The 26,537-nt window shown below is 36.4% G+C and overlaps 3 protein-coding genes across 8 annotated transcripts in view; 1 reads left to right on the top strand and 2 right to left on the bottom strand.

Annotated features, from left to right (window-relative positions):
- The first annotated feature begins 247 nt into the window (after positions 1-247).
- Positions 248-15,607, top strand: LOC128873536 (adenylate cyclase type 10-like). Its single transcript, XM_054117162.1, has 30 exons — positions 248-286; positions 362-557; positions 625-900; positions 2,060-2,183; positions 2,298-2,455; positions 2,975-3,121; positions 3,180-3,399; positions 3,581-3,884; positions 5,028-5,155; positions 5,229-5,366; positions 5,463-5,568; positions 5,832-6,248; positions 6,613-6,704; positions 6,794-6,946; positions 8,480-8,561; positions 8,626-8,773; positions 8,904-9,044; positions 9,103-9,252; positions 9,858-9,939; positions 10,032-10,252; positions 10,342-10,494; positions 10,564-10,679; positions 11,893-12,216; positions 12,437-12,573; positions 13,465-13,754; positions 13,853-14,051; positions 14,815-14,954; positions 15,031-15,142; positions 15,231-15,369; positions 15,456-15,607. The coding sequence occupies exons 1-30, from the start codon at positions 248-250 to the stop codon at positions 15,600-15,602; spliced, it is 5,079 nt and encodes a 1,692-aa protein (XP_053973137.1). The 3' UTR covers positions 15,603-15,607.
- A 660-nt stretch (positions 15,608-16,267) lies between these two features.
- On the bottom strand, positions 16,268-18,606 carry LOC128873301 (keratin, type I microfibrillar, 47.6 kDa-like). Of its 2 annotated transcripts, none has more exons than XM_054116790.1 (4): positions 18,450-18,606; positions 18,067-18,267; positions 16,747-16,920; positions 16,268-16,666 (listed from the first exon to the last, which is right to left on the bottom strand). In XM_054116790.1, exons 1-4 carry the CDS (start codon positions 18,567-18,569, stop codon positions 16,388-16,390), a joined length of 774 nt encoding a protein of 257 aa, XP_053972765.1. In that variant the 5' UTR covers positions 18,570-18,606; the 3' UTR covers positions 16,268-16,387. The 2 variants fall into 2 exon arrangements, with proteins under 2 accessions (XP_053972765.1, XP_053972764.1); XM_054116789.1 differs by having other exon boundaries at positions 18,438-18,572.
- Positions 18,607-19,440: 834 nt separating this feature from the next.
- LOC128873654 (A disintegrin and metalloproteinase with thrombospondin motifs 1-like) overlaps positions 19,441-26,537 on the bottom strand; it is a 128,274-nt gene continuing 121,177 nt past the window's right edge. For 4 of the 5 annotated variants that reach the window (XM_054117352.1, XM_054117351.1, XM_054117354.1 and 1 more), the window contains 6 exons: positions 25,075-25,263; positions 24,347-24,672; positions 23,670-23,806; positions 23,400-23,590; positions 23,076-23,213; positions 19,441-22,782 (listed from right to left, as the gene is read on the bottom strand). In XM_054117352.1, the coding sequence (XP_053973327.1) occupies positions 23,124-23,213; positions 23,400-23,590; positions 23,670-23,806; positions 24,347-24,672; positions 25,075-25,263 (933 nt within the window). In that variant the 3' untranslated portion in view covers positions 19,441-22,782; positions 23,076-23,123. Of the gene's footprint in view, positions 22,783-23,075; positions 23,214-23,399; positions 23,591-23,669; positions 23,821-24,346; positions 24,673-25,074; positions 25,264-26,537 lie in introns of those variants that run through there. The other variant, XM_054117355.1, reaches the window with a different exon arrangement.

The raw sequence follows: 26,537 nt of genomic DNA, 5'->3' as shown, positions 1-26,537 counted from the left end.
TCCAAGTAAACCCCTTGTCATCGGCGAATAGAAAAAAGGAACTGAAGGCTGCCGATTCAGTTCCGATTTAAACATCAATAGTTTACACTCTGAAGCTTGCCTCTTGAAATATGAGTTTTCCTTCGTCTGGAAGAATATCGTTTACGTACTGCAATCGTATTGAATAAAATATAAAAACGTGTTAAACAGAGGCAGATTTTTTTCTGAAAGTAGAGTATGAGCAAGCCTGTCCGCAGTTCCATTAGAAATGTGCGAAGAGACCTACGGAAGTTTACGCACAGTGGAGGTAAGTTGAAACGTTTTTTCTAGTAACCTATACTCGTCTCCTGTAACTGAATTTTACATTCACGGCCATTGAATTAAACAAGATGCGTCGAAATATATTCAATTCAGCGAACAAGACAACAGGTTGGACCACCAAACACGCGTCTTACAGAATAAATTAGACCAGCACACGAGAATATTTGCTTCCATGTGTCCAGATGAGATTCTAGACCATTACGATGATTACCAGACTAGAATGTATTACACTACTTTGATGCTTGGGGATGTGTCAGGTATAATTAGCGAACGAACAACTTCTCTGCGATTTGACCTTCCCTTTGATAAAAAGAAGTCGAACAGGGTTCACGGATCTCGCTGAGAAGTACACTAAAACGGGCAGAGGTGGCCCATCCAAGTTGACCGACACTTTAAACAGTTACATCGGCGCAATGGTCCAAGAGATCCTGTCCCATAATGGCGACGTGCTAAAATTTTCTGGGGACGCGTTCATAGTAATGTGGAAGCTGAACGAGGGCATGGTGATGCGCGATCTGGCGATAGAAGCGATGCAAACCGCTTGCATCATTCAAAAACACTTCGGAACTTATGACACCGAGGTTGGGGTAACCCTCAAAGGTGTATACCATGTGATTATTCTATTTAAATAATTATGGATGACTTCAGTCGTTTGCATGGTCTGTCTAAAAAGAAATCGAACTTTTGCTATTAAAAGAAAAAAGTACAAGTAAGGTTTTTACAAACACGTTTATTTACTCAAAATAATCTCCCTTTGCGTCAATACAGCGTGTAGTCCGCTTAATTAACATTTCGAAGGACCTTTGCAGCTCCTGTTTTGGTAGCCCGTTTAGTACGGCGGTTACAGCGGCCTGAATCTCCGAAATGTTATTATAATGTGTCCCTTTCATTGGAATTTTCAATTTTGGGAAAACATAATAATCGCAAGGAGACAGATCAGGCGAATAGGGTGAATGATCCAAAGTAACAATACCAATTCCAATGAAAGGAACACATTGTAGCAATATTTCGGAGATTCAGGCCGGTCTACACGCTGTATTGACGCAGAGGGAGATTATTTTGAGTAAAAAAACGTGTGTGTAAAAATTTTACTTGTACTTTTTTTGTTTTTATAGCAAAAGTTCGGTTTCTTTTTAGACAGACCGTGTATATTTACGATATTAACCCTTTGCACTCGAGAGGCGACTCTCGGTCACCACTAGGTTTGACGCAGTAAATCGGTCAACAATGATATTTGTTTAGGTTTAATTTCTTTGGAACTCGAAGTGTCGATAAAATGGTTGGCGACAAGGTAAAGGTGACCTGATTAAGCTTAGCATTCGTGGCAATAGGATACTAGGAAAGCATCTCGAGTTGCTAGTAGATACCAGAAAGAAAGGCCTCGAGTGCGAAGGATTAAACTGCGTAGTAACGAACTAAGGATATACTAGCCTTTAAACTAGTTTTCTCCAACCATTTTTGTGCTATGATCCACCTAAACTTTTCTAAAATGTTTATGTCCCCTCCTCAATATATACATAACTTTAAATATTTAAAAATGGAAATGCTCACTAGAGAAACTTAAATGATAGATTTTAGAAAGGAATCACTAGGAAATTATTGGGGAAAAAACAATAAGTAAATTTTCAAATTGCCCCACGTTGGAGAACACTGTTTTAAACCATTCCTTATTCGATGAAAATTGAAACAGTTGCATATTACTTCAAGTTCGTCGTTTGGTATACGTTTTTTACCACCTGTAACGAACACTTTGATCCAGTAAAGTTAGCGATAGCCTCTGGAAGAACGTACTTCACGTCTATCGGAGACCCAGATTCCAGATCTCATTATATCATTACTGGGAAACCTGTGTGGGATGTGAAATTCGCTGAGGGCCTCTGTAGGTGATTGCAACAGCATTTCGTTAATCTAATATTGAATATTATCTTAATATTGCTCGAGAAAGTGCAGGATATAACATGAAAAAATATAGCTATTAACTGTATACGCTTGATCAGGGGTGGTGACATTCTGGTAGCTCCCAGCAGTTGGCAATGGGTGAATCCAAATGAGTACGTGCACGAAACACTTCCGGATGGTATACACACCCTTATTGTTGGCTGCACAAGCTCGTGGTATCAGTCTAAGGAAGATATCGTAGCAACCAGCTCGGATGGTATTTATAGACAATCAAACATATACAGTCAGTCATATAAATATTCGTACCCTCTATGTCAATTGAAGAAATTTGTTTAAATTAAATGGTTGGTTCGATGTTTCCAAGTGTATGTTTATATAAATACGTTGATTTACACAGAGTGTCCCAGAATTAGTGTAAGAAGCAGAAATGGAGGGATAGCTGAGACGATTTCAAACCACTATTTCCTTTGGAAAAATATCGGATGGTGCTTAGTTTTTCGTTAATAATTCAAAAACGAAGCGCCATTCGAGATTTTTGTAGAGGAAATTGTGATTCCTTTTACATTAATTCTGGAACACCCTGTATGTAAATGTATAAGTTTATTTATATACATATTTATAATGAAAACTTCATTTAGTCATATCAAAACTCTTATTTAATTTAGTAAAACTTCTTCGATATACATAGAGAGTACGAATATTATTTGGGTTGACTGTATAAAGGAGATAAACTAAAGCATCACGAAATAATTTCTACTCAATCCGGTTTCCATAGAGGAAACAGACGAACATATGCCCAAGCATGCTTACGATTCAATGTACGTTTCGAAGGCAATCGCGGATTCAGAGACCGAAGCAGTGATGATGAGCCTAGCTGGCGACACCTTCGAAGCAGAACAAATCAAACAAATCGATTACAGCTGTAAGTGGCCAATTGCGTGTGGCTAATTGCAGACGAGGTAATCTACGGTATTTTCCAGTACGACCTAAAATCGTAAAAATAGCGAAAGCTCGTCTGAAAGACGCTCTGAGGAGCTACATGCTGAGACCAGTGATACGATCCGTGGAAATGGGCGAACCCTTGGAGTATCTGACTGAAATGAGGCAAGTGGTGATCCTCTTTATCAACGTTATCACCACATCCGTGGACAAGAAGACGTTGATTTCCTTGGTCGACACTGCTTACAAACTAGTTTGCAAGTAAGCTTACATTCCTCTTTATAATCTACGCATTTAGAGACTTTCTTAAAATAATAATTCCCTAAAAATTAAAATATTTCGTCCCCAAAAATAATTCCTCGAAATAGATTTAAAGTCAGGTTTGTTTTCCGATCTTCGTTGGTGTCTAATGCCGCGTATGTTTTCTTATTTATGGATAAAGGATCGTTGGCGAAATGCACGGATGCGTGAACAAGACGTCCCTCTTCGACAAGGATCTAATGTTTCTCTGTGTTTTCGGTTTACGAGGCGACAAGCACGAACTAGAGTCTCAGATTGGGCTGAGATGCGCGGCGAAACTGCGAATGGGGCTCCTGAAGTTGGAAAACGTTAAATCGGTCACTGTCGGGGTGACCACGGGCATGACGTACTGTGGGGTTGTGGGACATATCTTGCGAAGGGAGTACACCGTGATTGGAATATCTGTGAACAAGGCTGCGAGACTTATGGTCGCGTATCGCGACAGGGTGAGGATCAGGAGTTTTAGTAAAACTTTACGTCACAGTTCTATGTAAAAATTATATACAGTGGATGTAGAATGTATTCGTACACCGATCAATTTCCCAAAAAACTTTTGTGTGAAAATTATAGTTTATTAACTTCTGTTTTTATAATCAATGATATTTTACATATTCTCGGAAATCTCTAAGATAGATATAGTCCAAACAACATATACTAGTTAATATAATTTGTGAAATTAACAAAAAAATGCGAAAAGTGGGTAAAAGTATAGAAGCAATAAGTATTTGTACGACTCTTATGACGAACCATTTACAGTAGAGTTTGTAACGTAAACACATTAGTTTATTGCTCCGTACCAATTCGAAAACATCAAATTTCCGGTAAAGTACTTTTGAAAAAGGTTCTAATAGAGGAATGAAAAAAGATCCCACTTCGAATAACTAATAATTTAGTTAATTTAATGCTTAGAAAAGTTACAATAATTATAACATCAAAAGAAAATCCCATGATGGAAGTATTATATACTTGTAAATTAATGTAAATTTCTTTTCTTTTAATGAAGTTTTAAACATTAAACAGTTGTGCGAATACTTGTTGCTTTAACATTTCTATCGATTAATTGTTTTTTTCTTGTTAATTTCGCAACTTACGTAAATAGCTATTTTTTTTTTATAATCTATCTATTCTAAAGATTTCCGAGAATATATAGAATGTCATTGTTTATAAAAAATAAGTTAATAAATTACAATTTTATACAGTTGTTTTGGAAATTGATCGGTGTACAAATACTTTCTACACCCACTGTATATATATTTTTAAAAATTCAAAGTGACATTAACAATTTTTCAAATTTTTTTTTATTGTAATGTATACAATATAGTCCAGGTATGGTATAATCAAAAATTGATCAACTTTTGTTTAAAATATTTTCTTATCAGATTATCGTAAGTACTTGAAAATTCGCAACGTTAATTATTTCCCTATTAAAATTCAAATGGGTATCCAGAGTTTTTTTTGGTAAGTTAAATATATGGTTTTAACGAAAAACTATTTCGAGACACCGAAACCTCAAAAATTCAAGTGTTCGTATAATTTTGACACGGGAGTGGAGCTTTCAACGTGTTACGGTATAAGGATAAAATTTGTAGGTCGTTTGTGATCGAGAGAGTTTTCTCCATTCTCGTCTCGAAGCCAGACACTTCATCCTGCAGGAACCCAGGTACTTAAAAGGAATCTCGAACGTTGGACCCATATACGAATTTCAAGAAACACCGAAGCAAGTTTCCATCTCATTTAATTTAGAACGTGGAAGAGTTAATTTCATCTAAATAGATGTTTCTGTTTGTTAGATATAGCGTGTCCGATTTGGTATGGAACAAGGACCCGTTGCTTGGTCGAGAAGCCGAAGTGAAGCAATTCGAGCAAATGCTGGCAATATTATCGGATTATTCCACTCAGGATAAATCGACTCGTGGTCCAAGGCCAACGTATAATACGCTAATCATAAAGTATCTGCTTCTACTTCATTGTAATGAAATCTATATCGAAGAATCTACATTTATGTAATTGTCATACTTATTCAGAGGTGAGCCAAGGATAGGAAAGACCAGGTTGTTGGACGAATTCACGCAGAACGTTCCAGTTGGAGTTCATTATAACTACATTCCACTGAACGTCGATGACGCCAAGGTTGATACCTCATACTACATATAAAAATATATCAATGTCAGAATCTCAGAGTCTCAGAGTCTTAGAGCCTCAGAGTCTCAGAGTCTCGAGAGTCTCAGAGTCTCAGAATCTCAGAGTCAAATAGAATTATCAGTTTCTGGAACTATATACCACTCATTGAAGTCCCTCGCGCAACTTTTCGATTCCTCTACACCTGCGCTCTAATTATACCGTGAATAATTTTATATTCAAAATTGAAAACAATTGTGTATCCCGCAGTGCAGGCCCCGTACAACCTGATTCACCTAATATTCTCGATGCCCCTCGGTTTCTCCGTCGCCTCGACACCCAAAGAACGCGAGGACAAGCTGCTACTTCGCCTTGGCACGGTGCGTCAGTCGCACCTTCTGTGCGCCCTTAATCAGCCCTTCAATGTGCACTTCGCCATCACTCATCGTTACAACATTTTAACCGAAATGGAGAAGTGGAAGGTGTTGCGTAAATTCCTGTTGAAACTGGTGAAGAGCTGCTTCGAAGCGCTGTGGGTGATCATGATCGACGACGCAGAGTGCAGCGACCACGAGTCCCTGCAGCTTTTCGACGTTCTGACCAAGACGGACACGGTATTCTATATCGTCTGCATTGGTCGAAAGCTCAACACCGACACTCAGGTGTATTCTAACCTTTTGATCAGGGGAAAGGTGACTAATTATCCTGTCTCGTTAATTAACACATTCGCGATCGCTGACGTGAATTCACGTCGCTTCAAATTCTATTCCTGGTTATTTGAAAAAATTATGAAAATCTTTTTACTTTATACAATACATACTTACAACATTGATATTTAAAAACATATTTGGTAATTTTTATCTTCGCGCTAACGATACAAATTTGGCGATGTCCAGCTTTAGAATCGTATTATTTTCGTCAGTACTCGGTATTAGAAACGTGAAATATCTGCCGGTCACGAATATGTTAACCCGAATAAAGAATTTAGTAAAATTAAAATATAAAAAGGTGTAATCGAGATTTACCGATTAATATCATACACATTTACATCGAAAGGTCATCGAACTCGGTGGAATAGACAAGTGGTACCATGCTGGCCTTGCCTGTCAAATACTCAACGTGAATGGTGTGCCAGCAGAGCTCGAGAAGTAAGCAAACTCGAAGCAACTAAAAACAATAATAACCTTATCGAGTATATTTCTATATTACACTGGGGAATTTGATTTATTTCTTCAAGACTCATACAAGAAAAGAGCTTTGGCAATCCAGGCTGGATCGAGAGCTACTTAGTGAGCCTTCTGCAAGCTGGAGGCTTGGAAATAATAGTCATCAGCAAACAAAAAGCTAACAAACTGGGCTACGTGTTGCCTCCCATGTCCATGTTGAAAAGGTCAGTACATATACTCAGTCCCATAAATATTCGTACCCTCTATGTCTATTGAAGAAATTTATTTAACCCTTTGCACTCGAGGCCTTTTTTTCTGGTATCTACCAGCAACTCGAGATGCTTCTTAGAATTCTATTGTCATGAATTCTAAGCTATCGAGATTTGAGAATAAGGTCACCTTTACCTCGCCGACAATCATTTTATTCACACTTCAAGCTCCAAAAAAATTAAACCCAAAGAAACATTAGGAATTGTAGATTTACTCCGTGAAACCTAATGGTGACTGAGAGTCACTTCTCGAGTGCAAAGGGTTCAATTAAATGGCAGGTCTGACGTTTCCATGTGTATATTTCTACAAATATGTTGATGCATACAGGGTGTCTAGGTATAAGTCCAGACATATGCAGGGTGTCAATTCTACAACAAATTTCCAACAAAAAATTATTCTTAGACATTTTCTTTGTGTCGCCTTATTCTCGAGTATTTTCACTTTTAATTTATTTTCTGTGTTTTCGACTTGACACTCTTTAAACGGCCATAACTCCACTAAATTACAGTGCAAACTTAAAAATCAGTACACCATTCGAAAGAACGTTAAATTTTCCATCTCCCTGATGCAAAATCAAAATTTATTACGTAGATATAATAAGTGAAAAATTAGGTCAAACTTTACATTGTGACAATTTTTAAAAATTTGACTTTTTCTCTATCCGTTTTTCGGTTTTAAATACATAATTGTTTGGCGGGCACTCCTCGGGAAAAACTTCCTCGAAGTCTCAGCTTTTGAATGGTATTGTCAAAAAAATTCTACGGTGGTATTTTAAGGAGAAAATGACGTTTGAATGGAGAAAAGCGGACATTTTTAGGTGAAAATCGACATTTTTCAACAAAAATCGACTTGTCACTTTAAAATTAGATTGACATCGGGTTTGATGTATTTTTTGGTGACACTACCAAATCTCTCCAATTAGGAAAAAAACTGTTTTTTTTTTACACCTCAAGCCTCTCCCAGCCGCGTGTAGAGCCTGAGTGAGAGGTGAATAATAATTGTTTTTGAACATGTATCCATATAATTGTCATTTTTAGAGACTATTTAATCAAAGTCTACCTCGGTGTACCGATAAATGATATGGAGATTGCAGATACATAACACGATCGATTTCACAAAGCAAAGAATCGATGTTTTCGGCACAGGAAATCGGATAAAAGAGTCTAAATTTGAAAGAAATAATTTATTGGAACAAAAGAAAGGAAACCGTAAGGTCCGCTAAATTCGTTTAAGAATAACACATTTTGACGATAAACAAAAATTTACCTACTTCATTTATTAAATTAAAAGTTAATGTAAAAAAAATTCAAAATAAATATAAATTTGTATTGATTTAAGTTTTCGAAATTCATTTGCTAATATCAAACCTACTATTTAATTTAGTCAGACTTCTTCGATAGAGGGTACGGATACTTATGGGGTTGACTGTACGTAAATATTCGTAATCCATGTGCGCGATATAACAATTTTATGCAATTACCTGTTAGATTTATGTCGAACACGGCAAACCAGAACAGCGTTGGCCAAAATCGCTCGGACAGGTGGCAGATGTACAGAACAAGCTTCAAAGTTCGTTTCCTTTCGATCCTCTCGATTGACTTTAACTGCTACGCATATCTATCTTTTGCGTTAGGACAGCATGATCTCGTTGCTCGAGAACAACTCCAAGAACCCACACAAATCGACCGTGGTCGTCGACGGAGAACAGGAGATGATCGCCGTCTGCACCATCTCGGAGAACTTCACGTACGAGGACGTCGACACTGAATTCACAATGGATGGTAAAACGAAAACGAAATATTTGTTCAGAAGAAACAATTTTTCCTGTGCTATTCTTCTGCTCTTTCCAAAGATTAAACATTGCACTGGAGATCATTGATTAAGAGAGACTTTAACACTTTATTACGACAGTTATGATCTTGAAGCTCTTCGACTCCTTAACACCTCTCGACCAGCTCCTTCTGAAATGCGCTTCCGTGATTGGGGAAACTGTTAACAGACACATGCTTGAAAGCCTGATGAACATCTCTGCCAAAAGGGAAATTGGACTTGGTGAGGTTCTCTTTGAATATCATACGATGACAAAAATTGATCGACCTTGTTTCGTTAGCTATTACGAAGCTGTTCGAAATACGAGTGTTTGGGTGCGCAACTGGGGACTTTTCCAGAAACAGGGGACCAATAATATTCATCAGGAACATGAGGAACCCCGCGTCGGAGATGGAAGTGTTCTGCAGCTGCATTGGCATCACTATTCCAGGTATTGAAATTGAATCGAATCTGTTATTCTATTTAACAGGTTGATCGCCGCGTCACCCATACATGAGTGCTTTTTACTGAAGAAAAAAAATTATTACATGTACCGAAAAGTAATGTCATTTCTTTTACATTAAATTCAGACAAATACATTCATAATACATTTCTACTTTTAATCGATTATGTAATTATCCTCGTTATCAACAACCTTTTGCCATTTAGTGTGCAAATATTCAATACTAAATGGTTAAAAATTAATGAGTTGATGAATGATAAAGAAGTATTGATATTTACAGAAACGACATTACTTTTCGGTTCACCTAATAATTCTGAAAGTTAAGTGTCAAAGATAATCAATTTGAATGACATACTTGAATTCTGATGCAGCTATAAAAATAAATATCACCATAAATGATTGATTATGCAGTTCCCGATACTCTGTAAACAACATTTAAACACAGTAGAAATTTTCAAGAGTAATAATCTGACAGTCAGCGCGTTATTATGTATTATTACATCATATTGAATTTAATTAAATCTATTTTAGTTATTAGATGCATGAGTTGTATGATTATCATTAATTTTGAGTATCGAATACATTTCTCTTAGATGAATTGGACGATCTGCCAAAGTACGCCTCCTGCGGTCTGATGAGGTTCAAAATGTCCATGTTCCGCGACACGACGTATCAGTTAGTAAATATAATTGTATTTTCATCTTGTACTACAAATCACTCCTTCAAAAAATGCTGATCATTTTGTACGTTTTGATTGTACGTCTAAGATTGCTCACGGAAAACCAGAAAATGGAGTTGCACAACCAAGCATTGAAGTACCTGCAGCAACACACGAGACGTTGCGTGTCCTGTGGACAGGGTGAGTTCGCGAAACTGCTGGGGAAAGTGTCGAAGAAAGAGAACAGAAGGAAGAGAACGACCAACATAGATCAGATGTTTGACAGCACGACTTTCAGTGACATTGATGTTATCGAGGAAGTCAAAGAAGGTATGCAAGACAAATTCAGTAAAGGATTCGTTGAGATTTGATTGGAAAATATAGAGACGTGTCGTGATAATATTCTGATGACTCAACAGAAGGCAAAGCGTTCCTTTCGTGCTTCAATGGGTTTCTAACTGTCGAAAGGCAGCCAACTGTCACCTTCTCGGACGTGGATTTCAGCGACTGTCAGTGTAATTTGATCCTGATGACTGTCTACACTCAGATTCTTGGCCATTGCCATGGTATCGGTACGTTGAAGTAGGTGACATTCGCTAATTATTTGATATCCCGAGCTAAAGATGAGAAACATCGATTAGGGAAGACCGAAATGGCGATGATCGCCATTTTGGAGTTCGCAGAAATTTGCGTAATGGCGTGCAACATACCTCAAGCTCGACAGCTCTTGATGGAGGGCGAGAAGATCCTCGCGGAGGTATTAACGGTGAAATATATTAGGTGGACTGGAAAGTAATGTCGTTTCTGCCATCTTAACTCTTTGCGGCACAGGAATTCAGGTCATAAAATAGACCCATGTTGCACAGGAATTTTATTGCGTTTTAAATCAAACAAAATTGTTATATGTTTATTAATAAAGGTATCACATAATGTAACAAAATAAATATAATAACAAAATAATATAAAATAACATAATAATAATAATAATATAAAATTCTTCAGATTCATCCGAAAATGAAAGTACGTGTATTTTCTTTCTTCGTGGGACGAATAATTCAGAGTCATCAGAATCATCAGCTTCAGAATCAATGAGAGATTCTTAATCTGAAGTTATTTCTTCAAATCGCGTGTCATTTTCATTTTCATCACGCTGCAGTTTGAGGTTAGAAATTTTGAAACAAGTACTTGATGGATTTGTTCTTTGCATTTTGAAGCTGAAGGGTCAAAAATTACCTACACTATATTTAAATCACATTTATAGTTTTAAGAATATTAAAACATAAACAATAAATAAAAATATGTTTTTTTGTATTACTCCCCAAGTTGCATGGTGGGACGAATAAAATCCCACCATACTTTCATCATTTGCAAACAAATTTAATCTTTAGTTTTTATTATAAAACACTTCACTTGTTTATATAGAACTAATTTTTATATAAATTAACTTACCTCTACGATTCTTTCACATAAAACCAGGAAAGAAATATTATCGCAATAAACCTTCCGCTACAACATTTGTTGAACCGGTATTAACGTGTTGAAAGTTGCCAACATAAGTGCATACATTTGTAACATTGGATGAATATATTACCAATTGCTTTACGTAAATAAGACGAAATATAAACCTATACACATGCAGCTATTGCAAATTTCGAGGTGGGATTAAAAATGTCCCACATGCATTACGGTCCATCAAAAAGGTGGGACACACTTTTAATCCCACCGTGCCCCAAAGAGTTAAATACTTGTTTATCATTTATCAGCTCACTGATTTTTCTGGCATTGAAAATTTGCACACTAGGTGACAAAAGGCTGCTGACAATGAGGGCGATTATATAATGTATTAAAGATAGAAATTTATTGGAAACTTTGAATTTAATGTAAAAGAAACGACATTACTTTTCGGTCTACCTAATATTTAGAGAATAAAAGAAATTAAAAGCACTGTTTCGAAAATGCATACTTTCCAGCTGTTCAAGTCGGAGGACGACGAACTGGTCCTCTTGCCTTATCTCACCGCCAAAATTCAAACCCTTCAAGGTCAATGTTTCCTCGAAAGCGGTTCCATTCTCGAGGCAGAGGAAAGCTTCGAAATGGCGTTGGCCATTCTGGGATACAAGTTCCCAAAAATGGAGATGATGATCGATTTGAAATCGTTCATACAGCTGGTAACGTTGAGATTGAAATTCAGTTGCTCCAGGAAGTGGCAGCTCGATACCGAGTACGATGAAGACAGTGTGGAGTACATTGAACAGTTGGCTGACTGTCTGGCTCGAATGTTCAATCTCTTCAGGGTAATCAACTATTTATAAAAAAGAAGAATGTTTATTTATTTTATTGCTTCTTATACAGTATACAATATAATTGTGATAATTACAATTTATTTATATCAAATTTTTATATTACAGTCTTTAAGAAATCTATAAATAATTTAATATTACATTCCAAGAAAATCTGCGAGTAACTGTTCATTTAGTCATCCTATGCTACAAAAGTTGAATGTTTACTGTGCAGATGAATGGGATGAAGAAGCACGCACGATTGGCAGCGCTCTGGGGTTTGAACACGGTTATAAATTCCTCTAGAAACTTATTCCTCCTTTGCACTTCCTACACCAACATGCTGATCACTGCTCACATGTACCGAGACAGGTGAGATAAAAGATATTTTACAACTGCAAACGCTTCAATGGGATTCCCTCGGAGTATCAGAGTATTTATGTAAAGTGACAAACTATTTGGCAATTTTTATTGCACTTACATCTTCTTAACAATGTTTTACTTTCGACGAACGTACATCAACTACTGTCACTTAACCCTTTGCACTCGAGGCCTTCTCTTTTTGTATCTACTAGCAACTCGAGATGCTTCCTTAGCATTCTATTGCCACGAACGCTGAGCTTAGATTAAACTAATTCGAGATTTGAAAATTAGGTCACCTTTACCTAATCGATAATCATTTTATTGACACTTCGAGTTCCAAAATAATTAAACTTAAACAAGCGTTATTGCTGGTCGATTTACTGCGTCGAACCTAATGGTGACCGAGACCTTTCGAGTCGAAATGGTTAAATGTGTGTATCTTGGCTTCTAGTGAACGAAATGTCATGAAACTTTCAGAGGTTAACCAAAATTAACAACAAATCATAAAACAATCGGTCATTAGTAGATGGCGCCATTACGTTTATTAAACTAGAGTCATTCTGGTTAGTTTTGTGACAGAGTATTTATAAAGAGTATTTAAAAAGAGTTTTATAAAGTATAAAAATATGTACATCGATTTACTACATCTATCTGGGTTGCAAATAAACTATATATAATTTATAAGTTGTAACGATTGCACAACCACCACACTTATTAAACTAGAGCCATTCCGGTTAGTTTTGGGACAGAGGGTGTATATTTATAAAGAGTATTTATAAAGAGTTTTATAGAGTATAAAAATATGTATATCGATTTACTACATCTATCTGGGTTGCAAATAAACTATATACAATTTATAAGTTGTAACGATTGCACAATGTTACGTTGGGGTTCACTCAGGGCCATAATTCCCTACTTGGAGGAGAGTGGTATCAGGATCTGCAGCGAGAGCAAGGAGTCCCTCGAGTACTCGGAGCTGAGCGTGATCGCTGAATTGTACGCTGGAATATTTTTCTCTCGCTGGGTGAGAGGACAAATCGCGAAGGCCACGAAAATCGGGTTCGTCTGCTGCAGAATAGCTAACACCATCGGGTCCACGTTCTTGCAGCTGCTGTTACTGCCTCGATTGGCTCATCTTCTTATGCTGTCGTGTCGTCACCCGGAAGTCGTCGCGCAATTGAGAGAATTGGGTACGTACTTGTTCCCGAAACGTCGACAAGCTGAAATCGGACAAGGAATGTCACGAAGAATATTACTCGCCTTAAATCGAACATTCCCAACATTGTAGAATTTGTGTCCAAGAACGATTTGGACAAATCTGGACGCACCTGGTACTATGCGTTGTGCGCAGACGTCCACTTAGACACAGGTATAACGATCCTCTCCTTTCAATCGTGCGAGGAGTACTTTCTTCGAGAAGGTGAAACGATGATCAGCCTGCGTGATCCGGAAGCGGAGAGGCGATACTTCACCTCTATGTGGTTGTGGTAATCTTTGTCGCTGAAAGTCTCATCTTAGAATTTGGGTTGGTGTCAGATCACCGACAAACGTTTCACCGACAATGTTTACATCGACACGATCAATGTTTCATTGACACGATCAATTCACCGACATTGTTTCCATCGACACTTATTTCACCGACACGTTCAATTCCCTGACATTGTTTCCGTCGCGGATTTCACCGACACCGATTTTTAATATATGTATATGCATGTATGGTCAGTCTTAACAATAAATTTTTTAATAGTTTTACTCATTCCTTTGTATGGGAAATAAGGATGGCAAAAGAGGAATATTATTATGTTTCATTTATGCTCTTTAACTTTATTAATTATCGTACATGGTTAATACATACATAAGAATGTAACAAATATACGTTAGTATAGGTGAATAATTAAAGTGAATGGAATTATTCTTTACTTTTCTGTAAACAAAGTAAATACATGGTGAATGAACAATGAACGTAGACTATACAAAGTAAACGAAAATTAACTATGGACAAGTAATTTTGTCGGTGAAATTACAAGTAATTACGTGTCGGTGAAATAAGTGTCGACGGAAACAACGTCGGTGAATTGATTGTGTCAGTGAAATCAGTGTCGACGGAAACATTGTCGGCGACTTGAACTTGTCGATGAAACGGTGTCGATGGAAACATTGTCGGTGAAACGACTGTCGGTGATCTGACATCAACCCTAGAATTTGTGTATGCAGTTGAAATAATTAGAAATAATTGAAATTAAAATGAAGGTGCATCAGAACTGAGCAATGGGAGGCTTCGCGAGTATGGGGCAGTAAAAACGTGGGTGATGGAGTCATCATGGACGAGCACATGGTAGCAGCAGCGACTACTTCCTTGAAGAAACTCGAGGGGCTGCTAATTCTTTATGGTATTTCGATGTCTTCGTGTCTGTTGATCGCATTGTAATCGCATTGTAATAATCTTTGTTGTCTTTCCACCCACAGTGCACAAACTGAATAGCAGAAACGTCGATGCAGCCATAACTATGAGGGAGATACAAAGCATGTTCAAGAAGATAAAAGCAATGATTAAAATTAGTAAACTTATAATTCCTAGGTAAAAGATCCATAGGAAAGAAAATTTCAACAATGATTTCAACGCTGGTTCGTCGAAATTGTGAGAAATATTTGGAAATTTTTTACAGATACATGATGTTGAAAGCTTATTATTGCATGATCAAGTTTCGAAGAGGCGCAGCAATGAAGCTGTTGAAACAATTGAAGGCATTCTGCTTGAAAGAAGAGAACAGAATGATGTACACATGGGCAGTTCATTATGAAAAGGTTTGAAAAAACTAGAAAACTAGATTACTGTATGTAGATGCATTGTTAACCAGTGGAAAGACTATAAATGAAGAGTTTATCTGCAGGTTTGGTCAGGCCGTTTATCTTCTATAGAAAAAGATATGTGGAAGACAATCTCAACCAACGATATGCATCCAGAATGGACTGAAATCAATGCAAATCAATCCAACATGGTGGTCTTTACTTTCCCACTACCAAAATATCCTCAGTGATGTCTATATATAGTTAAACATAATTATTAAAATGTGTTTAATAGGTTTTGTGTTTAAGTTTGAATTTTAAAACGCTAATGGATTTGTAGAGAAAACGTTACTAGGGATAAAAATCTTCACAATTTTTACCTGTTGCACTTAACTGTGCTATTGCGTTAATCAAGGAACGACACAGTGTTACCATTAAATAAAACTGTTTATTATAAAAATGAGATCGCGTACAAAACACGCGCCTACAGCTTTAATACTAGTGGCGTCATCGGTGGTAAAACACCCAAGTTTGTAGTGAAAATATTTCTCACTCTTAGTACTGTGGATAACTTCGTTAACTAAAGGGTTGATAATTATTGTTGCAGTGAAAAACTATTCATAAAAATGATTAATTTGACATAATAGCTAATGTATTGTAGTGTTATAAAGCAAAGAATGGTATTAATTATGCAAAAATAATGAATAATTCATTAGAGATATTAGTGGCGCCATCTTATACAAACGGTGGGAACTATTTTGACTACAAACTTGGACATTTTGCCACCGATGGCGCCACAAAGTGACGGATCGATAATTACCGCTTTATTTAAAAACTATTCATAAAAATAATTAATTTGACACGTTAAATATTATATTATAGTGTTGTTAAAATAAAGAATAGTATTAATTATGCATTTATGAAAAATAAATAATTTATTAAAAGGTGGCAATATAACGACATGTTAAATTTGTGTTAACAAAAACATAATGTGTTAGGTATTTTTATTAGGTACTTCTAATAAGATTGAGTCGTCTTAGCTTTTAACGCATCTGTTTACAGCTATCTTTGCGCCTGAGATTCCACTGAATATATTTGTAACTACACTGTTGTTGCAGGAGAATGCTGAGAGGTACGCTTGGTTCGCGGCTCTTTGAGCTTCTCTTTTCAATGAATTGACCGTGTTCTCGTATGTTCTGATAGATGCGTTGATGGTTCCCAATTTGATGGCAATGCAACTTTGCATTTGCATAATATTCGAGGAATAGCAGTTAAGGAAAACCATGTTTAATTCATTGAGGTATTGGTTTCCAGTCTGAAATTATAAATTAAAAACAATTAGGATGTTTATTCTTTATTTGGAGTAAAATTTAGTGAAGTCTGTAGAATACTTACATTTTCTGCTGCATCAAGTGGTTGCAACGCTTGTCGAAGTTGTTGCTGTGCATCCTGTTCGCATTTCTGGAGTTCTGACAACGCTGTTTGTTTGATAGCGTTGAGACTATCTCTGCCAGTAATGTAGCACTGTTCGACATCCTTTCCTTCTGCCTTAGCAGCATCCACGGTGGCCTGATAACATTTCGAAATACTATTATAATTCCATCGAAATTCAATTAACCAAACATATCGTTTAAGAAAGTTGTTCCGTGGCTTTATTTAATAAAAGATTTTACCAAACTTTCACTTGGTTGTTCTTTGATCGAATATATATCATACAAGGCTATTTCGATTTAAATTAACCACCCCAGTTTTATGAAACCTGATATAATAATTTTATAATTTTAACACAGACCCTTACGGAACATACTTGCTGAAAATTTAGTATGTTATAAAGATCGAAATTTAAACAAAATAACATTCATTGACCGTGCCGTTACTAAGTATAATTTCTTAAGGGGTTAGTCGCAGTCAGGAAAATGAAAACGGACACTTTCTTGTATGTATTTTTTAAGGTATTAAATAATAATTTTTCTGAATGAAATGTAAATATATTACAAAGTATGTCTTAAAGAACTATAAAAGAATTTTTGTTTTAAAAAAAGGTTAATTCGTTTCGTCATAACAGGCGATGACGTGGGTGACCACTTGGTTTGCGGTGAGCAAGATTTCTAAAAACTGGTGCACCTGTAAACAAAACTAAAGGTAGATTTAGAAAATAGATTAGATTAACGGGTCCCTAATCGAAGGATTTTTTATTTTCTTGTATACTTCTTTTTTATCCTGTATTGAATCGCTTAATTTTAGTGAACAAATTGAAAATCAACTTCAAATGTACGCCATCTTGTTTTAAATTAATTTTTTCCAAAATTCTTCGTTCAGGGACCCGCTAGACTAATCTATTTTCGAAATCTACCTTTGTTTTTGTTTTCAGGTAAACCAGTGTAGAGAAATCTTGCTCACCGCACACCTATGTTTTTAAATCATCGTCTACGTCATCGTCTACGTTATCGGCTGTTATCAACGATATAAATTAACGTTTCTTAAAACAAAAAATGTTTTTTAGTTCTTTAAAACATGCTTTATAATATACTTAATTGTTACTTATGCAAATTATTATTTAATAACTAAAAAAAAATCACAAAGAAATGTCGTTTTTCCTCTTCCTGACTGCGACTAACCCCTTAAGTATTACGAATTTATGTGAAGATGTACATATCGACGTATTATGTACGTGACTACTTTAAAAGTTTAGAACAACTTCCTCAATATACTTACTCGAATTTCATTGATCGCTGAATCGATGTTTTTATTTACGGTCGACATGCTGTTACCTCTGATAGTGCTCAGTTGGCTGCTCGTAGAAGACGACAGACTGTTTCTAGTGCGTTTGATGTCTGACACGATCGAGTTGACATTGGACTTAGATTTTTCCAGTTGTTGCCTCAACTGTTCCAGTGGGTTGTTGTAGGCCATCACCTAAAAGACAAACGTCGCGATTGCACATAACAAATTATGCTAATTTTCTAGTTATGCTTTTTTTTTTTAAATTATACGTTCATCTATAATTTGGACATAAAGTTTTGAAACCAAAATTTAATTCTTCATTGTTATTCTTAGGTCAACATCCTGTGACGATGAACTGATACCTGAACACTTACCTGCACGACGCAAATGGCCGCGAGGAAGCAAAGTGCGAAGTAGTTCATGTTCGTTGAGGATAGGTGCGATTCGCTCGTATCTCCTTTCTTTCGCCAACTGTTAACGGATGATTCGAACATCTGTGTCTTATATGGAATGGATAATGAGTCAAACTAGATCATCGCGACGAAGAGAAGGGATGCGATAACGCATTGCGTTCGGTGGTTCCCCGCATTTTCGCCAGTGGGGGATCCACCAGGATTCAAATACTGCTGGAATAATTGTGCCGCGGTCGTAACTACGCGACGTGTGTCACGTTTTATTTTCCTAACGGGTCTCTCCAGTCTCCAGAAAATATTAAAACGGTCGACCTCATCGAATGCATCCAATTATCACTGAACGAATAACAGAATAAATTCCAGCGATCTTGAAATCGTTGGTGCAATTTCTTCTGTTTTACGAATTAATTAAAATAATCTAAGCAATTAATTCAATTGTTTCGGTAATGTTCAGAACTGCTCACGATCCCTACTTCCTGTTCTACTTGGAAAACTGATAAGGATCGGAGAAAATTTCTGATAAAATTGTGACAAACAACGATATACTTCGATTATTTTGTACGATTAATGTTATCATATTTCTTTATACAGTTTATCAATGAATCGTGTCGAGGTTTTCGTGAGAACGTTTGACTCATCTTATCGTTTAATTGCAGAGGCTTTGTTAATTATTTATACACAGGGTGACACATATAAAACGTTTAATGAAATAATTGTGGATTTTTAGTTCGTTTCATCGAGGGTTGTGTAATATCTCCGATTTAATACGTTTAATTATTATTTTGAAGTGTTTACTATCTAATCTGTTTCCTGTTGGAAACGTGTATTACGTCCATTGTTGGCATCAACGAATTGATTTCGATCAATTTCGAATCGATTAAAGACTCTTTAGGTATACTTTCGTAATAAACATACGTCATTCGGATTCATTTCTCTTGCGACAGGTGGTTCTACACAATAATATCGACAAATTTTACTTGTGGATTTAATATATTTAAATAATTGCCGTACACTGGTACTAATGATCGCCTCTACGATAAGCTACATATTAATGATATTAAACGATACGTATTAATAAATTACTAATCAAGACTGTACAATGTTATTTCGCTGTGTTGGCGTGCAAAACGATTACGTCTGTCTTCGAGACCACGCAAAAAACAGAAAAGAAAGAAAAGTCAAATCAACTTGAGATTTCGAGATCGTGGCAATTGAATTACCGCGTCGAACTTTTCTACGCTTATAATTACGCGATACGCTTAAATTTGTAAAAAAAAAAAGAAATACTCGATATTGGCAGTAACAATTCGCGATCGTTTCAAGGAATTGTTGTAAACGTATGAAGCGCTATACGAGAAACAAAAAACAATACATTTAGACGTACATGTATCGCAGGATACATAACAAAAAGAATAATAGAATACCTAATGGTAGGTGGAAGAAATTGTCACGTGTTAGTTGGTAAACTACCGTTCGACTGCGAATAATATACATACGAAAACGGATACATTTTCTTTTTATCATGCAATATGTATTCTACATTCGTTATTAAACGAGTCACGCGATTCGTTTCCATTTTTCCACTTTATAGGTTTTTTTACAAACATGGCGAAACTAATCGTGCGACCTGTTAGGTCGTTGATGACTCGTGTAGAAATTTTGATCACATGGCTGTACAAAAATGATTACAAAACGTTTTTCCGCGCTATCGTCTATCTACGAGAATACCGAAAGCTCAAGGTTGCTTTTGAAGAGCTCTAGTTTGCTCTAGAAGACGATAGTTGGATCGTTCATCCTCTATGCTTCGCTACGTTACTATATGGCCGAATTCGCCGTGTTATTCGCTCTCTAATTAAAAAATTAATGTATATTTATATATATATATATATATTTATATGTATTCGATAATAACATTAACTATGGCAGTCTGTTGAAACGTTACGTACTTAGCTAAATTCCCTTCGGTTCTCATACAATAGCCTATGAGAGCGAGTTCATCGTACCTCTGCCAAAAGAAGGATTTGTACTCGAGAATTGTTTTGGTATTTTGGAGTAGGTACGAGAGACTCTCTTCACGTTTCCTTCGTCGTTAGTCAAGGTTTTCGTCTCGAAAATCAAGGCATCGATTTCAAAGGATCTAAACATCTCCTAAAAATATCGGTTGCAGCGTTCATTGAAAATGTGGTGTGAGTTCACTCGTATCTGCTTTGAGTATTCATTTTTCCTCCCGATCTGTTATTGCTTCATTTTATAAACCAACAGAATTATGTAGGTGGATGAAGGAGACCAAAACCTACATTATGAAACTTTTAACACATCGATTGCCACGTCACCAATATATTGGCGATACAACTTTTCACTAGGAATTTAATGAAAATGATTCTGCAGATGAAGTGAACAAGAAAATATTAGTTTGTCTGGAAAGTCCGCGCCGATTTTTGCTAAATTGTACACGTCTGTTTATATTGGAATGGTTGAAAACAATTAACGTGGGTCAATCCATTTAAAAGATGGAAAGGTCGTGGAACAAAATGGTATTTATATAATTCAATAAATGTATATCAAAATTCTAATGTGCCTTTGAATTTTTCTTAAAAATTGGCACAAACTTTCTGGACAACCCAATAAATCTAGATAAGATCGTAACTCAACGAATCTTAGATTATGTATTCTCCAATTATTTTCAAAGAAAATTTCGCCTCGGAAAAATGTTCACAGTTTACGTGTCAAATAAAATATTTTAAGCAATGTCCAGGTCTCCGATTGAAGAATACGTTTTCGATTGTCAAAAATAGATTCACACCGCTTTCCCAATCAACGTTCTGTACTTAAAATAGTCGATACCGGTCGCTAGCATTGAGTTACCACTCACGTTAATAAGTTAATTCCATTCGCTACATCAGAACCGCCCCCGTGGGCGCGATACGAATTTCTCGGCTCCGAAAACATCGCATAAATCAACCACGCTAAGTCATAGGTCGCCCAATGTAATATTCTACGTGCCACGAAAATACTAAAGTCTCGGTGTTTCAGGTCAAACGACTCCAGCAAGCGTTGCCAGCGAGGAGGAGTGACCTAGTAGACGCCAATAGATAAACATGCGCATACTCTAGTTGTAACTATACCTCTTCTCTTTAAACCTGCATCAAAACGTATTGTACAAACATAGTGAATAAGGCATGGATTTACGGCAGTGGCAGAATGTACAGCTGCCTCAATTTGCATCTTCTTAGTCATACAGTAGCTAAAGTACTCGACTGACCAAATGGTACAGGTTCAGACCTGGATCTTCCATTAGAAGATGGTCCAAGAGATGCCAACTATCGACATCCATCGAAAGGTGTGCAATAGGAGGAATTTATTGTCAGAGGAAACGTTAAATCCCACTGTGGCTTGGTTTAATCCTTTTATCAATATTTATCAATGTAATCAATAATTATCTCGATAGATCCTCCACTTTAGAAAAGATTAGATGGGCTTATACCACTTGGTTCTCCACTTTGGGTTCCAGTTTTTCTTTCTTTACCCAGTTTCCAACCAAATTGGCAGTCATGTTTCATTGAGTATGAACAAAACGAATACTGCAGTCCTTACCGGATATTAAGTTATTTACACATCTAATGGAACTCTTAACTGGACAAATGCAAGAATTCGGCGAACGAAAGTATTACAGTGCGTTTTCCTAGTTCATAGTTCGCGTCCCATAACTATTAAATTACGAAAACTTTCGTCTAGTTTCGCTGAAATTTCTTCGCGGCGGGTTTTCCTTTCTTTCGCTAATATCTGGCTATTCCCTTGGAATTGTTCCACGTTGGAAAATAGTTTTTCCACTTTTCTCTTCTTCAAGTTCTCGGTGTGTCGACTTCGAGAACCTATTTCAATAGGCTTGGATGAATTTACTGTAGAATTAGCAACAAGAAATGAAATTCTACAAAGGACACCTTACTATAAATAAACCATTGAACTCTAAATGCAAATCGTTAAGTAAATGGTTGTTAATTAATCTACACTCTATTCGGCGTATCGAAAATAGTTCATCGCGAGTGCTCCTTCGCGTTTTCCGGGCACGTGAGCTCGCATCGAAGCGATGTCTCTTTGCTTGTACGACGTTAACATTTCGTCCAATAACTATTGCTAAAAATCACGCAGACTAGTGACGACTTAAGCGAATGATAAGTAATCTTGAGGTCAAGATGTCGGTTCGTTGGCAGATCGTCGATTTCATCTTGTGTTCGCGGAACCACTCCTCTGCAACGCACTCGAATCCTCTAGTGGAATTTTTATCTGCTGAAAGCTGAAAATGTTTTGTTTAGGGGATGATCCAACAGCGAGCAATCAAACTATTTTGCAAGCAGGAAATTTATCCTAGAGTTGAAGAATAATTAAATAATTTTGAGCAATTTTCAGATATCAGAAGTGATTTAAAATACGTTCTCTGGTAAGATCAGAAATAGCGCAGAACATCTTCAAAATCACAACTTCAACTTTTAATTTTATTAATAAAAAAAAAAGGATATAAATTTCCTAATAATTCTTGTAGCAATCCAATGATGGGAAAAAGTGAATCGAAGTATTTGTGCTACGTACCTGTACTCCACAGGCATCTAGAGATTAGTAAGCTCCATACTTTCTGGACTAGGGTGGTAGGACATCCAATTTTAAGCCGATTTTAGGGTGACAAAAGCCACAGTAACCTCCGCATTTTCCAGTGACGCGCTGATTGCTCTAAAGGGCGCAATTAAAATAATTAAAACAAATAATATTATATACTAATTTTTCTTCTACTAATTTCTTTATTTTTTTACGAAATAGAAGTTAGATTTAGGTCATAATAGTTGTCATACTAACATCCAAGCTTGGAACCTCACATTTTTATTAATTATGCTAGTACTAATTATATGCCTGACTCACAATATTATTAATTTCCATCGATACTCCAGGTTTTCCCGTCCAAGTAACATCCGACGATAGTTTCAGACGAGTTCCGCTTAAGTTGATGCTGAAGCGACCTTGGGGACAATAGACACGACTATAGCAATCACCAGCCATGCCATACTTGACGCGATTCGCACCTTCCGTCCACGAGAATGTGTAATCGTTCTCTGGAACATACACAGAGGAATGTTTTGAGATATGTTAGGTCTGAATTTTACTTACGAATTCGAATTTGTTGCAGCTTACCTGTAATGTAAAGCTTGACAGGATCGAGTCGCACCCTTTTGAACATTGTTTTGCCAGAAATGGTCCCAACGTCGGTAGCACAATCGCAACTATTGTTTCTCTGTCCATTGTAGGGGCACGTTCGAGAATCTATTAATCTAGAAATGATGTACTGTTATAAACAAGGAATTTTGAACTCTATATTTTTCTATAATTTTACGGACAACATAGAACAAGTGATATAGTATTAGTTCCACGGAGAATGTTTTTTTTTTATATCGATCTGTTAATTCGCAATTTGTTTTCTAAGTAAACATTCGGTAAATTTTATTTACATTATGGTTAACACTTTCGCTGTGAATGACGCACATCTGCGTCCAACTGAAAATTTATTGGTTGTTTTTATTATTTTTCAGTTTTCATTTTGTGTATTCGGCAATCATATTATATGTAAAAAAAGTTACCACAAACATAAGTTTTTCAAAATAATCATATTAGAACATTTGTAATAAATTTTTCATTAACAAAAATATAATTGCAGCTCCCAGTGAACGGCTACTTATTTTCGTCCGCAGCGAATGTATTAAGAACATGTGGATCATGTCTTTGCCAACTGCATTGTCTTCGGGATGGACGATGAAAAATGAAAATAAAATGAAAAATTTGCGGTATTATTAAAAATAGATCTAACTATTTACCTCTTGTCATATATCTCCGCGTAGTTCTCTCGAGGTCCAGCCACTAGAGTCAAATACTCCTTTGGCTCCGAGGTAGCCATTCCATGGCAGTAAATCGACATGCTTCTTCCGCTCACGATCAAAGTGTATTCGGTGTCATTGGTTGTTTTGAAATATTTCTTGGCTTCGAGGCAAGAAACTGGGTAACACTTTCTTTGGTTGCATTTCTGCTTCCGGGGCGGCTTGTGTTTCAGAGGGCAGTTGACGCGCATCACCTTCTTCCCAGTTCTGTCATGGCAGAATAATCTTCGCGTTTGACGGCCCTTCTGGCCGCACGTGTGACTGCACTGAAATTTAGATTGATTTCAGTTACCTAATACTCCAAGTATTTTGTTCGGCAAAAATTTCGTTCGGATTTTAACGCACAAATAAACATTTTTCTTAGGCATTTTTCTTAGACAAGGAAATATATATCTACTATATAAAATATTGTCCATTTTGTTCTATGATCTTCCAACATCTTATGAACAAACTCATGTTTCCACGTTTGTAGAAGTCCAAGTTAATAAACATCTAAATTGCTATCGCCACTTAATAGATACTAATTTAGATAAGAATTCTTGATACTCGTGTATATAAACTTATTTTAATAGTTTCTTAATATTTGGAAACTGTTTAAAGCCTGATTTATCCTATTCTATCGAATATTTTCTAATTATGGCTGATCTTAGTCGTTGAATTAAACTTACCTTCTTCCATGGACCAGCAGTCCAGTAATACTTGTCGTCACAGTCCCGCAATTTACAAGTTTGTTCGGTGGATGGTTTCTGATCCATCGGGCAATTGTCACTGGGTGCTGGATCGATCACTCCATAACGATTGGTGCGATAACAGGTCACCGTCCGTCGTTGGATTCCTTGGCCACACTTCGCTGAACACTTGAAACAAAGTTGCTTGCTCTTCATTGCAATTCTTACCAAGTAAACCAATGATGAAAACTGGTATGGTTTTTTTTCTATTTTGTCTATTCCTCTTTCTAATGTAGAATGTAACATCACATTATAGACAAGACAAAAAGATTTTTTTTTAGTGAAACAATTCGAGCAAAATTTAACAGTAATTTATAAACATGAAATATACGTGAGAATTTCAGTATGTGATAGATGATACAGTAAACATTTTCATTCCTTAACACTTATATATTGTGTTCATTCATTGATAAACATTTTTTGGCGTGCAGCAAGCATAACAACAAATCCATTCCCATGCACAGTTCACGAATAAATAAAATGCACGGTTCACGATCACGCAAGTGATTTGATCGAATTCACGCGAAGTTAATAGTGTTAATTGAATGAATTATTGATGTGCATTCTTCCGCCACGGATGATCTGATGAAATACAAACTTCTTTGTGTATATTTGCAGTCCAATCTCTTGCAGGGTTTCTATGTGTCTAACACACGCTTGGATACATCAAAAATGAAAAATTCTTATAACGAAAAGGAACAATACAGAACGCTAATATTATTAAACACGTGTTAAGGTGAACTAGAATTTGGGTTATTTAACTACGAATCGATCACTCTACTTTGGTGGAAACATACCAAGACCATTTGATGATCAAAGATAGTACGATAGTATAAATACGAAGGATATTATTGTAGACCATCTCTGACATTATATTTGTGTGAATTATAAACTCGATTTATGTTAAAGAATTAAATTAAAAGAGCCTGTAGTCAACAGATTTAACTAACTTTGATCATTTCGTGTACTATCCCTCAAACCACAATGGAGTACGAATTTCTAATGAATCTTTGTTTGGACTTGATCACACACCAGTATCCTTTTATTTGGAAAGGCACAATCTATCCTTTAGCAAATTTACTGTATATTCACTTTCCCGGGATGGTAGCGAGGGTGAAACAAGGGCTGTTACTTTAACAGCTCACATTCACAAAGTTACAGAATCACATCTAGACACGGTCTGTCTAAAAAGAAACCGAACTTTTGCTATTAAAAGAAAAAAGTACAAGTAAAGTTTTCACACACACGTTTATTTACTCAAAATAATCTCCCTCTGCGTCAATATAGCGTGTAGACCGCGTAATTAAAATTTCGAAGGACCTTTGCAGCTCCTGTTTTGGTAGCCCGTTTAGTATGGCGATTACAGCGGCCTGAATCTCCGAAATGTTGCTATAATGTGTCCC

Source organism: Hylaeus volcanicus, chromosome 3 (genome assembly GCF_026283585.1).
Source record: "Hylaeus volcanicus isolate JK05 chromosome 3, UHH_iyHylVolc1.0_haploid, whole genome shotgun sequence".
Taxonomy (NCBI): Eukaryota; Metazoa; Arthropoda; class Insecta; order Hymenoptera; family Colletidae; genus Hylaeus; species Hylaeus volcanicus.
The sequence above is the reverse complement of the archived record's forward strand: the minus strand, read 5'-3'. Positions and strand labels throughout refer to the sequence as shown.